General features: G+C 37.4%; 2 protein-coding genes across 3 annotated transcripts in view; one reads left to right on the top strand and one right to left on the bottom strand.

Moving 5' to 3' along the window:
- LOC135694378 (uncharacterized) overlaps positions 1-3,825 on the bottom strand; it is a 34,872-nt gene extending 31,047 nt beyond the window's left edge. The window contains exon 1 of the mRNA XM_065213084.2: positions 3,670-3,825. Within this exon, the coding sequence (XP_065069156.2) occupies positions 3,670-3,746 (77 nt within the window). The 5' untranslated portion in view covers positions 3,747-3,825. The remainder of the gene's footprint in view (positions 1-3,669) is intronic.
- Positions 3,826-5,022: 1,197 nt separating this feature from the next.
- On the top strand, positions 5,023-6,803 carry LOC135692505 (uncharacterized). Of its 2 annotated transcripts, none has more exons than XM_089109731.1 (4): positions 5,023-5,577; positions 5,710-5,811; positions 6,162-6,198; positions 6,656-6,803. In XM_089109731.1, the coding sequence occupies exons 1-4, from the start codon at positions 5,448-5,450 to the stop codon at positions 6,720-6,722; spliced, it is 336 nt and encodes a 111-aa protein (XP_088965857.1). In that variant the 5' UTR covers positions 5,023-5,447; the 3' UTR covers positions 6,723-6,803. The 2 variants fall into 2 exon arrangements, with proteins under 2 accessions (XP_088965857.1, XP_088965856.1); XM_089109730.1 differs by having other exon boundaries at positions 5,707-5,811.
- Positions 6,804-12,352: the final 5,549 nt, after the last annotated feature.

Here is a 12,352-nt window from a genome sequence, read left to right as displayed (position 1 = left end):
TGGAATCACAGCCTTTGAGCATTCTACTTTTTAAAATGGAACTTGATGGTAAATATTTCATTGTACCAACATAAACATATTGTACCTATCCTAAAGAAAGCAGTGATTTGTAAAGGCATACAGCTAAAGACAACCCTCATTAGGCATAAGTACAGAGCTTATGGAGGTAAAAATTATTTTTTCTTTGAATCAGATAAAGGCTTTATTAATGGACACTTGGGAAAAACCTCCAGATGTGAATGCTATAAACATAAACTAACATCATTAGCAAAACCAAAGGCACATCAGTTCCAAACAAATAAGCATTTTGTGGTTAACTACAATATCTGAAAATTTCATGAAAACCTATGAAGAGATTATGCTTCCAATTCTGTTTGCATATTTGAAAAACTTGTTTTGGCAAACTGATATTTCATACAGCACAAGGGAAAGCTGGCAGAAACAGTTCAAGAAAGGCAACCAACGTAAACAGATTTTTAGTTTGTCTTACAGCTGCTAAAGGTAAGGATGGTGAGCTGCAAGCATAATTGGCAAATATCTAGCAGATTACTTAAGATGTATCAACTATAGATAAAGGATACAGAACCAGAGTACAACATAAGTATTTTTAAAATAACTTGAATCATCTATATCTTTCTTCAGTACTTTATAGATGAGAAAGGATGCTGTTTACTAGTTAACAATTCTTTTTTACTAGAAACAGGTAATGTAATACATACATTTAGTAAACAACACTATCAAAAATGGATGTTGAAACTGTTATGTCAATAGCGGTTATCTTTTTCTAAAAGGCAAAAGGCTGATAGAAGCATAATATTTTAACAAGGATGCTATAAACAGTACTAAATATCACTTTGCTTTATAGTGTGCTTTAGAAATTAGCAATAACTTCAGAGGAACCTAGTTATCAACTTAAATTACAATAGAACAATTCAAACAATAAAAACCTAAGGAAAACCTACTTAATACATTAAAATAATATCAAATAATGTGTCAGCTATATCATTATATATATATATATATATATATATTTATAGGAAACTGGCAACTGGAGTTCAATTCTGACAAGGTGCAGTAATTTTATAATTGGGCAGCACCCTTGTGGAAATAATTTCCCTCTGTCAGCCTTGGCCTACTGAATAAATATAAATGGTTATATGGCTCTGACGATTGGCAATGATGTTGAAGCTTGGTTAGTAACTATTTTATCGTAATATCTAAGAAACAGATCACTTTGCCATATGAAATTTATGCAATAAGATTGGCTTGATGCATTTTGGATAATTATTGTATAAGATATCTGTATGTAGAGCGTGAAACATAGATTCCTCAATCTTATAGACATACATTTCCACCAAGACCACAAACTCAGGAAAATCTTCAACCGCATTAACTAGAAAAATGCTAATCTTCCATTTTTGCTTGAATTTAAAACTCATAACTGATAACACAGTCAAGATCAGCTACAGCTGCATGAATAACATGCAACAAGTCATCGACAGTCACAACAAACATATTCCAAACTCACTCAACACCAACACCACCCTAAACAGCACCAATGTCAACAAAACATGTCCCTGCTGACAAAATAACATATCTCCACTCAATGTAAGCTGCCTAGGACCCTTAAAGACAACAACATTGACCATTAAATTTCCTGGCCCATACTTGCAACAAAGTCATTTAAGTAAAAGGAGAAACTTTTGCTAAGACCCTCATCATCTGCCAAATTATTGACTGACACTAAACCAATGCAATTCCTATTTCATTGCCACCATTGAAATAAAACATAACATATTATGTAACACCTGGATGTCACCACTTGCATAGCCTCACATGTCACGTAATACCTTCTGTACCACCTTATGTATCATAAATCTGTATTTACATGAGGAGCATTTCTGTTTATCTACCTTCCCTGAAGAGTGATCTAATCACAAACCAGCTGGTAGAGGTGAAATCTGTAGATTGATTTTCTTCAAAACAACTACATATAAAACAATTTGTCTGTTGATAGTTCCGTAGCACAGTGCTCAATACATTTGCACATAGAGCATAATATAGCAAAGAGTTCGAGAAAATAAAACTACATTTTTTATCTCTACAAGCCTGTTTTGTGAATAACTCACTCTTCATCTCCCGAAGAGTAGTTATTCATGAAACAGGCTTGTAGAGATAAAACATGTAGTTTTATTTTCTCCAACTCTATGCTATATATATACATTTGATATATACATTTTTTCTAACAAGCTTGAAATAATTTCAACAGCCTCTAAGCCTGACACAACTTAAAACTCACATAGTAGGAAAAAAGTAATGTTTATATTATCAGAGGACTGAATAACTAAATTATTTTTAATTAAAATGCAGCTTTTTTATAAATGTTTGCTAAATAAACAAGGAAAGGTAAAAGTGCTAAAGAGTTTTCACAAGCAAGAATATTTTGTTATTGCAAATATATTTTGCAAAGTGCTATGTTTCACTGCTTTCTATAAAGGTTTTACATAGGAATGTGATGGTGAAGCAAAGCCTATCAGAGACAAAGCAACACACACCAATCTATGCACGATGAGAAATAAAACTTCAACTGACTACAACCTTTTCTGTCCTTATGACTTGTACTTTAGATGACAAAATGATTTAAGTTGTTCAAAACCAAGCAAATAGCAGATGCATACCTGCCAATCACAGAACTAGTGTGGTGCAATTTTAATCAAACATTAAATGTTTATTCGCGTTCAACAAGGCTTTTACTTCAGGGCAGATAAAATATCCGCTTTAGAAGTCTCCCAAGTTTAAGAAATTACATGGCTATTTAGGCATATACAAAAACGAAGATTCGTTGGCGATTAATAATTTAATGTTTGATTCAGATTTCGAACGACGCTAGACAGAGACTTAAAGCTATGATGATAAGGTCTTGTTTACAGCGGGGAAATGATTAGGCTGACTGTCGCAAGACGTCCAACCAACAAAACTTTGTTTCGCATTTGCCATAGTGTGTGCATTATTTTAACTTCTTGGCTTTCACAAATTTCGCAATCCAAACTGCAGCTGTTTTAGGGTTGCTGGTGATCAAGAAGCCACTTCAGGCACAACTTAGCTAGGCCCCGACCACAAACGGCATTGATTGATGCTGATTGTGAGGGGTCTCCGTCAACAGACAATAACTGTTTTCTACTATCCAATGCTATCAAGGATTTTGGGGGAAATGGGGTATACGTTTGGGCGCGATTATTGCTCCAAGCAATCGAGTATGCCTTCAGGTGGCTGGATGCGACTCCAAGGATCAAAACGAGCCGACCTATTGAATGACAACGATGAATTAGCTAGGCCGCCGTTAGCAAAACAATCGATTCTATCCCGCAAACTAGAAGAATTTTTCCATGCACTGTAAAGCAAAAGTAAGGCAGGTCTGAGCTCTGGTTTGAAGAGCAAATACTTACCTGGACCACAAGTCGTCTAAGCGTACTGACTGTGAGTCAATTTGCAAGACCGCAAGGATGAAATTCCCAGATAAACAACGCCTGAATGGCGCGAGCGACGTTGTAAGGCCGAATGGCTGATTACACGCAAGAAAGCAGCAAATGCCACTGCATCTGATTAGAAGGGGGAAATATTAATACGGTCGAATGTAACTTAAGAATACTTTTCAAAGCTACTGCTTACTTTTGATCGACTGATTCCACATCAATTTCTATATCGCCATCCTCACTGTGTTCAGGAGGTTCCGGCTCATCCGCCATTTTGTTTGCTGGATCATTTGGTAAATTGGTTGATCGTTTGTTATTCAATGTGAATTGATCGCAGATAAAACGCGGTATCCCGTGGGAACGCACTCACTCTTCTTCAAACATAAGATTTTCATAAATAAGTTTCACGAGTGTAGTGCGCAAGAAAGACGCGTCTACCTACGTTCAATCAAAAATCAATAACTGACTTCAGGGGGGTAATCTTGATTTGTAGGCAAGCCATTAGTAAATACAGAGACGGACCACAAGGCAGGGGGCAGACAGTCGGGAAATCAAAGCGAAATCCCAGCAGCAATAAAAAATAAGCATCCCCTTAAAAGGTAGAATTCCCAGCCTCCTACCCTAAAATGTGAATCTGTTTCTTTTTTACAAAGAGGGTGGTGAGGAGAATGGTTATGGTGATGACAAAGTATACATGAATTGGGGACTAACGACTTCCTTTGATAAAGAATAAAGGGTAAATCAAACTAATTTTCCAACAATCAAACTTTCTTACACTTGCATGCAATTTGGAAAAGTAGCTAGCGCCCCTTTTTTGACTGCTGCACCCCGGTGCTTAGAGGACCTTGGTGGATTTCGGTAGTTTATCTTGGTGATTTTTCTTTCCCTGTAATAATAACAGAGATGCTCAAAGGGGACACAGCTTCCCATTCGTAGGGAACAGTGGTGGGAATTATGGGGGGTTTTGGGGGGCTCGCCTACCCCCCCCCTCCCCAATCAGCGATGTCGTTGGAAATGTCGGGCGTTCGTTTGATAATTGACAACTTTTTAACATGTCGAAATTACTCCAAGAAATCGTTCTGAAAAGGAATTTTAAGCTAATACTAGGGCGTAATTGCCAAATTTTCGCGTTTTACCCCAGGGGCCATTTTACCTCAGGGGCGATCTGGATTTTCGAGTTTTACCCTAGGGGCCTCTATAACCTCTCTGTGCCCTTTTTGCAAATTTTAAACATAGCATAGCTGAAAAAATATTAACCAGTGCTAAATAATCAATCAAACAATATATGACCAAAATCAAAACTGCTTCTGAACTGTATATTTAATTTCAATTCCGTAAAGATTATCCGAAATTTCCATCGGATTCTTCCAAATAAAAGTTATTTTCAAACGTGTTTCCCACTGACGAAAATAAAATATAATGCATAAAATGAACGTACGACTTGTCAAAAGTGTAATCGGTCGACCTCTTGTATCATCAATTGTCTTAGATGAGATATCAATCTTGATATAAAAAATCATTAACGGATTGTTTAATCAACAAAGATGAATCACCATAACTAAAATTCGTATATGCAAATTAACCCCGAACAAAAGGTCCCCACCGCCCGGCGATTAAGAGGGATTCCAGCCAAAACCGCTCGGCCGATTTTCAAAATTCCTTTTCCCCCTTCATCCTCGATCTTTGGTTCACCATACTACGGTCTCCTTTTTCTCCTTTTCGCTTCCGTTCCTGAGATATTTACGGTTTTCTCCCGGATTCGTTCGAAATCCTCTCGATCACGATTAGTGCTCTCCGCGGTCTTTGTCCCGACTTTCTAAAGGTTCTTTCTCTCTCTTTTCTCTTGCTCTCTACAAAAGGTTTCAAAACTGCTTCCAACAGCAACCCTTCAATTTGAACGGAGGCTTTTCAAATTCGTTTCGCTTTCCACAAAGAATCTACTGTGTGCCGATAATTTAGGTGATTTGGAATTGGATGATAAATCTACGTGCACTGCTGGTTGGCATTCCTTTTCGAACTCGAAGCGGTCGTCGACGGTCGGTGTCTTGTGCTACAGCTACAGCTCCAGTAGTCAATCGTGCTGGGTGCTCTCGACAGACCTCAGGTGAGTCTTGCTAGCTTTTTTTATCAACTGATGATTTTTTATCGATCGACGATTGAACCCCGTTTCTTATTTTGTTTGCAAGAGCCATGTGATTCGTGCTTTTGACAATCTTCCTTTTCTTCGTTTTAGTAGCTACGTACGGTACGCACACTGCTGCCCGTTTTTTGGTTTTGCGATTGCTGCTGGCTGTTCCCCTTCTTCACTGGCATCAGAATCGATGGCATGCGAATACAAGTAAGCGTTGTTGTTCTAACGTGTTTTCGATATTACTTTTTTCAAATGATTTTGTGCTCATTTCGACGAAATTACACTAAAAACCGGCTGCTAGACCCCCGCTGCGAACGAAAACTTTTTACCTCTTCTCGTGGTTTTGTGCTTAAAGGAAACTGGATTGGCTTTATTGCAATCAAAGTATGAAGAATTGTGGTAGATTTTGCCTGCTGTTTATTCTTGATGCAAGAAAATTTGATTTTCATAGGAAACCCGTTGTAATGCGAATTATGTAATCCCGCCAGCCCCCAACTTTTTATGCCTATCGGGAATCCTTTGCAGCAACTTTTCCTAACCGCCTTCCTTTTTTGTAGATAAACGATCGGATTCGCTGACTTTTTGGTTCAACAAGTGAGTATTTTTCTATTAAATTTTCACTTTTTGTGAGATTTTCCCACTGAGAATGAAATGGGATTTGCCTGCCTCTTGAGTGACAATTATTCTAGAAACCATTTCAAATGACTTTATGCTTATTTGGGTGAAATTACACTAAAAACCGGTTGCTGAAAGGAGTCACTAGACCCGCCACGAACGCCTTTCTCTTAATGTTTTACCTCTTCGTAGTTTTGTCCTTCAAGGAAGATGGATTTGCTGTATTGCTCGCTTCACAAGAACAAGTTCAAATGATTTTATGCTTAGTTTGATGAAATTTCACTAAAAACAGGTCGCATAAAGGGCTGGCTAAACCCTCGGGGCGAACCTTTTTTTCTGAAATTTTTACAAAGCATTATGACTATGGATTTCCTTAAAAAGTGCTTTCATTAACCATGGAATAACATCTTAATTATTTGTGATGTTCTTCATCTAGATCAAAGATCGTTTCGAGCAATAATTATGACCCAGACGTGATTCTTGACTGTGGAGAAAAGGACTAAAGTTATATAGATTAGCTGTTGTCCGTAAATTGTATTTTGTTAATTTGTTGTTGGAGTAAGAATCATTTCTGATGCACGAAACTTTGGCTGTTTTCTATCTTTCCATTTCTTAAGTGCTTTGTTGCTGCAGTGTTTCAAAAGCTAATTGTGACGAAGATATGATATGTGGACCTCAAATGTATAGAACTGCGTAATAACTTTATAACTCTTTGGGGTTTAGAAGAGGTGTTTGATTCAGAATAAACAGGGAGCTTTGAGGGTGGCCCGCAATTATGTCTAAAAACAGCATCACAAGTGAACAAAGATTGAACGAAGTGCTTTAAAATGAACATTACAGCTCTATGAATGACTTTAGAAAATATTTAAAAACGCCCCATAAGTCGACGAGGGCTAAGAGTGTATGATTAGAAAACTTAAAAATTTGATTCTGACTAAATAGGAGAACCTCTAGGAGTAACCCATGAAAATGTGCCAACGAGCATAAGGAATTGGTGGGACTGGCAGAAGCATGTTGCTGTCAAGTTTAAAGTAGAATTCAGAATGATTAACAAAGCTTTTAGATAAGCCTGCAAGATATTTAAACGACCACCACGATACACCGAGAGATAAAAGAAGATGGAAACTTTGAAAATTGCAATTAGAATAAGCAGGAGAATTAAAGAGGGTAACCCGTGAAAGTATTTAAACGAGGACCCCAACTAGATCGTGGCTTACAAAATATATTGAAGAACTTTTCTGCCTTGCCTCGATATTGCAACCGTTTATGTATCAAATTGGTGTGTACATTTTAATAAACGGAAGAGTAGCTCCCAGTAAATCCCGCTCTGCGGGCACCCTATGGACCCCGGAATGGAATAGTAAGATTAGCCTCTGAAAGTCAAGAGTGCTATTAACCTCGATTTTAAAGGGGTTCAGATGGTGATGAAAGCTATGATATTGCTAATTGGTAATCATAATAATCAAGGAACTACTTATTGGATTGATTCTATTAGGAATTTCGCAAGTATGGGTATCTGGAGCCAGCAAGTAATTAAGTTTGGGTTTACTTTTCTAAAAGGATTTACTGAATTACAATCAAGGTAATAAAGCATTATCTTCCTACACGAAAATAGCTCTTATCTCAATTGGGTTGTTGCTGCAAGTAAATAATACTTTGTCCTCGAGCAATTATTTCCTGCTCTTGCCAATAGTATATGCTACTCACAGTAGGCGTGACTATGGATTAGATTAATTATGTTTGCCTTTTGTCACGTTTAAAGTATCCTTGCCTGCTTGCTGTATGATATTACACTTTTTGCTTGCATTCCTTATTAAATTGAAAGAATGTAGGAGGACATTGTTTTTTTATTCTGATTTTCAAGATAGATTCAACTTTAATTTGATTTGTCAGAGGAGTAAACAGATAAGTAAGGTTGGGAAGTCTTAACATGAAATTTTATGGAAAATTAAAACAGGAGACTTAGGGGGTAACACATTAAAATATTTAAACGAGGAACACGAATAGACCTGGGCTGCAAATGTTTTGAAGCAACTTTCAATTAACGGAAGACTAGCTCCCCTACGAAGCCCGCTACGCGGGCTTGCCAGTGACCCTACGGTAGAGTACATAGATTAGTCTCGGAAAAGACAAGAATTTTCTTAAAACCCCCTGTGAATGATAGTAAAATTAGCCTCGGTAAAGACAAGAATTCTTTCGAAGCCCCCAATGAGTATGCAGATTAGCCTCGGAAAAGACAAGAGGTGTATCAAACTCGATTTGAAAAAAATTGGCTCCGCACAGGTCACGTGATAAAAAATTACTCGCACTCCTGTGACTATCGCTAGGAAGGGGGGAGCCTCTACCCCTTCTCTATCTCAGGCGACCCCCTGACTAGCGATAGTCACAGGAGTGCGAGTAATTTTTTATCACGTGACCTGTGCGGAGCCAATTTTTTTCAAATCGAGTTTGATACACCTCTTGTCTTTTCCGAGGCTAATCTGCATACTCATTGGGGGCTTCGAAAGAATTCTTGTCTTTACCGAGGCTAATTTTACTATCATTCACAGGGGGTTTTAAGAAAATTCTTGTCTTTTCCGAGACTAATCTATGTACTCTACCGTAGGGTCACTGGCAAGCCCGCGTAGCGGGCTTCGTAGGGGAGCTAGTACATGACTAAATGCCATAGGCGACAGCTTAATACGGAAAGCGATGATTTTTCTTGTCCTCAATAATAAAGTTAACAAAAGGGTTAACAAGACAAAATATTTAAAAATTAACATCGACCAAATTCTTAATTGAAAAAGCATTACAAAACTGTCAAAATTAAATTGAAAGTTGGCTTAAAAGGCCCGTAGCCAAGGGGTGACATGGGGTGGCAATGCCACCCCTGGAGCAAAAGAGTACTAGCTGCTTGCCACCCCGGGAATTCTGTCTCTAAATTTTGTAATAGTGTTCTTCTTCGTTTTCATTGGATTTCCGTGACAATTTGATCAGGCTAATACTGGTGGAAAGAAAACTACTCACTGGGGTCTCTTATCAATCATGTAGGACTTAACATTGTGCCTGGCGCTCAAAATATCTTTCGCTGCCATATTCATATTATTTCATATTTTACACATATTTATACATGGTAAAATTTCAATAAAGTTTACTGTTTTACTATTTGGCCCTGTTAAAATTAAAGTTGCTAATAAAGTAATTACAAATAAATAAGATAGAAATATAAACATCTGAAAAAAATAAGATATCTGTACAAAATTAAAGATTTTCGTACCCCAACTGCTTCAACTTAAGTTAAAAAGAGTATTCCAAGGGGGATTCTTTGATATGGTTGTTAACGCGGTAAGAGAATGCCTTTTGGCCACTCTGTTAACATTAGCGGTACTGCAAAATCATTTATAGTGTTTCTTAGCTCTCGTGTGTGGACATCTGATAGTCTAACAAATAGGTCTCTAAGGTACTGTGGTGCAAGATCGTTTAAAGATTTATACATCATTGTAAATGTCTCTTTCACGATCATTTCTTTGATGGACAACCAGCCAAGTTCTTTGCGTAACGGCACAGAAGTTGCATCATAAGGACTGCCCGTAACCATTCGAGCAGCCCTGTTTTGTAATTTTTGTAGAGACTCTATTCTCGTAATACCACTACAGCCCCAAACGGAGCAGCAATTGTTTAGATGTGGTTCTATAATGCTACGATAAATGTACTTTAAGGTCTCCATTGATACAAAGTGTTTACAGTACTGCAATAGGCCGATCACTCGAGAAACTTTTCCTTTTATGTTGTCTATTTGGTACCTTCACGTTAGACTATTGTCTAAAAGGAGACCAAGGTAGTTTACTTTGTTCACTAAGTCAAGATCAGTACCACCTACGTTAAACGCTGGCAACAAAGCAGGCTGTCCTGCGATTTTATTTACATTTTGCACTGACCCAACAATCATAGCCGTTCGAGCTTAGCTTATTACCTGGAAGCCTTTTCTCGATATCGATAAGTTCAGCGTTCAACACCATGTGCAATTCGTCCAAAATTTTGGAGGAATATGAAATCATGGTATCATCAGTATACATGTTTGTCACCGAAACTTGGCTCTACTCGGGCGCTTCTCAGAAAATTGCTGAAGCAACTGCTTGCAACAACGTGTCTGCATCAGGACCTTAAGGAACAATGTGCAAACCTAACTGAGGCTCCATGCGCGAAAATGGTTCCTGCACTTCAGAAAATAGTAAACTCAATGCAGTCAGTCGTTAAATGTTACTGAGGTCAGTAACATTTAACGAACAAAGGCTTTTATTCCCAAGCACTTTGATGATTTTGTCAGTACCGATCACACTCCGTTGGCGAGTCTGAGTCATAAACGGTCAAAGCTTCAAGTATTCAAGAATAGACAGGGAATTTTGCATAACATTCTAGCAAACTGGGTAACCGAAGTTTTTAAAGTTTAAAGCATAAGAGTAAAGGCCACTGATCATTTTAAGCCCTGGGAACATTCTGGCAAATGACCGGAAGTTGCGTTTCCGGAAGCATGAAAAATGCACGATCAGCAATACTTCAACTTTCGAATTTTTCAAATCTGATGATACTATCGGAAAGAACATGCAAAACTGAGCAAAAGGTTTAAAAAGAGCAATGTGATCTGACCTAAAAACGAAAAGTTTCCACAGCCATAACTTTTTGCTTATAGGTCAGATAACATTGCTCTTTTTGAATCTTTTGCTCAGTTTTGCATCTGATCTTAACTTTTTCGGAAATTAATTGTTTTAACAAAAATTTGAAAAACCTTCAAACTGGGCTAGACAAAATGAGTTTAAATAGAATTTATAATTGTGTCGATATTTTCTCTTTCTTAGTAGGAATGGATTATCCAAACGATCAAACTCTGAAGTTTTCTTGATGATACTTTTTAAGAACAAATCTGCCCATACTTTACTTCTCAGATCCTCAAAAAGTTCTTTCCAGCAGTTTCTTTTCCTTCAACAGCTAATTTCTCTCTTTTTGTAATGTTTCTGAGAAAGTTTTCGTTAACAAATAGACCTTGTGTGCCAAGTTTAGGCAATGGAAAAAACAAAACTCCGTCAATTTGTGTTGGCTCAAAGTTATTCCGGACTAGGTTTCTCGAACTAGTTGCTAAGCCAAGCTGTTACTTGTTATAAAACTTAGACACCAACCGTTTTCTTCGATCTAGTTCTCATATTCTATGGTAAAGACATGGCAACCATGGTATCATTAAAAAATCATTAAAAGCATCGTGAACTTATGTTACATCTACTGGCCTTGCGACTGCCAAGAAAAGAGGAGAAACAAACGAGAAAGTACTTATGTATCTTTTATAGACTTGAATTTCCAAAAGAAATAACACAAGAAAAAAATTACATAATATCGTCAAAAATACCGTTTAATGAAAACTGGTTTGTAGAAGCTTTAGAATCTTGATAGACCTGAAGGGATCTTGATTAACTTATATACTTTTTATTTATCGTATCAGTGACTACTGTCTTCAGATTGGCTAGGAGAGCACTGGTATTTTTAGGCACCCCCTAGAGAACATCGCCCTTAGTACATAACCCTATAAAGGCAGACAAAACATAACTGAAATGGGGCCACAGTGTGAAGGGGTTTCGTGCAGGCTGTCAGCATAAAATTGATGGCAAAACTCTTTCACAATATGACGTTCTAACATGGCTGAAAACTGTTTTTAAGATATTTACAACAGCGGTTTAAACCCGAGTATTATTCAGGGGCTTAGTGGTAGCCTTTACTGGGGGAAGCGTTACCAATATAGTCACAATCCTGGTTGCCGGCAAAAGTTTACAAATATGAATTCTAGAGATGGAATTTGCTAAACTACTTTATATAGTTTTTGAAATTTAGTAGTGTTTTTTACAATCTGGGTTATCTAAAAGATAGTAGAATCACTTGTTTTCCCAGGTTGGTTGAGATCCTCAATCTCCTGTTTTGTATACCTCTCTCTGCAATGACGTCATGTTTTAGAAAATTCAGTAGTTTCTAGAGGGACAGGATAGTTTTCAATGATAATTGATATGGTGTTTTTTTTCACGTGTATTTTTTATCAAAATTGACATTGTCGATTTATTGTTAGCAAGTAGTAGCGGTAGGAATAGAAGGCTAGAGACTAAGGGCTGCACTA

This window comes from Rhopilema esculentum, chromosome 8, assembly GCF_057945365.1.
Source record: "Rhopilema esculentum isolate cy_ngs chromosome 8, ASM5794536v1, whole genome shotgun sequence".
Lineage (NCBI taxonomy): Eukaryota > Metazoa > Cnidaria > Scyphozoa > Rhizostomeae > Rhizostomatidae > Rhopilema > Rhopilema esculentum.
The sequence above is the reverse complement of the archived record's forward strand: the minus strand, read 5'-3'. Positions and strand labels throughout refer to the sequence as shown.

What these genes read in the sequence shown, in the direction of transcription:
- LOC135692505 (XM_089109730.1), top strand. Translation starts at nt 5,448, where the DNA reads ATGATAAATCTACGTGCACTGCTGGTTGGCATTCCTTTTCGAACTCGA. An exon ending in GTGCTCTCGACAGACCTCAG is followed by an intron (nt 5,578 to 5,706) that starts GTGAGTCTTGCT and finishes TCTTCGTTTTAG; the next exon opens with TAGCTACGTACGGTACGCAC. An exon ending in TCGATGGCATGCGAATACAA is followed by an intron (nt 5,812 to 6,161) that starts GTAAGCGTTGTT and finishes CCTTTTTTGTAG; the next exon opens with ATAAACGATCGGATTCGCTG.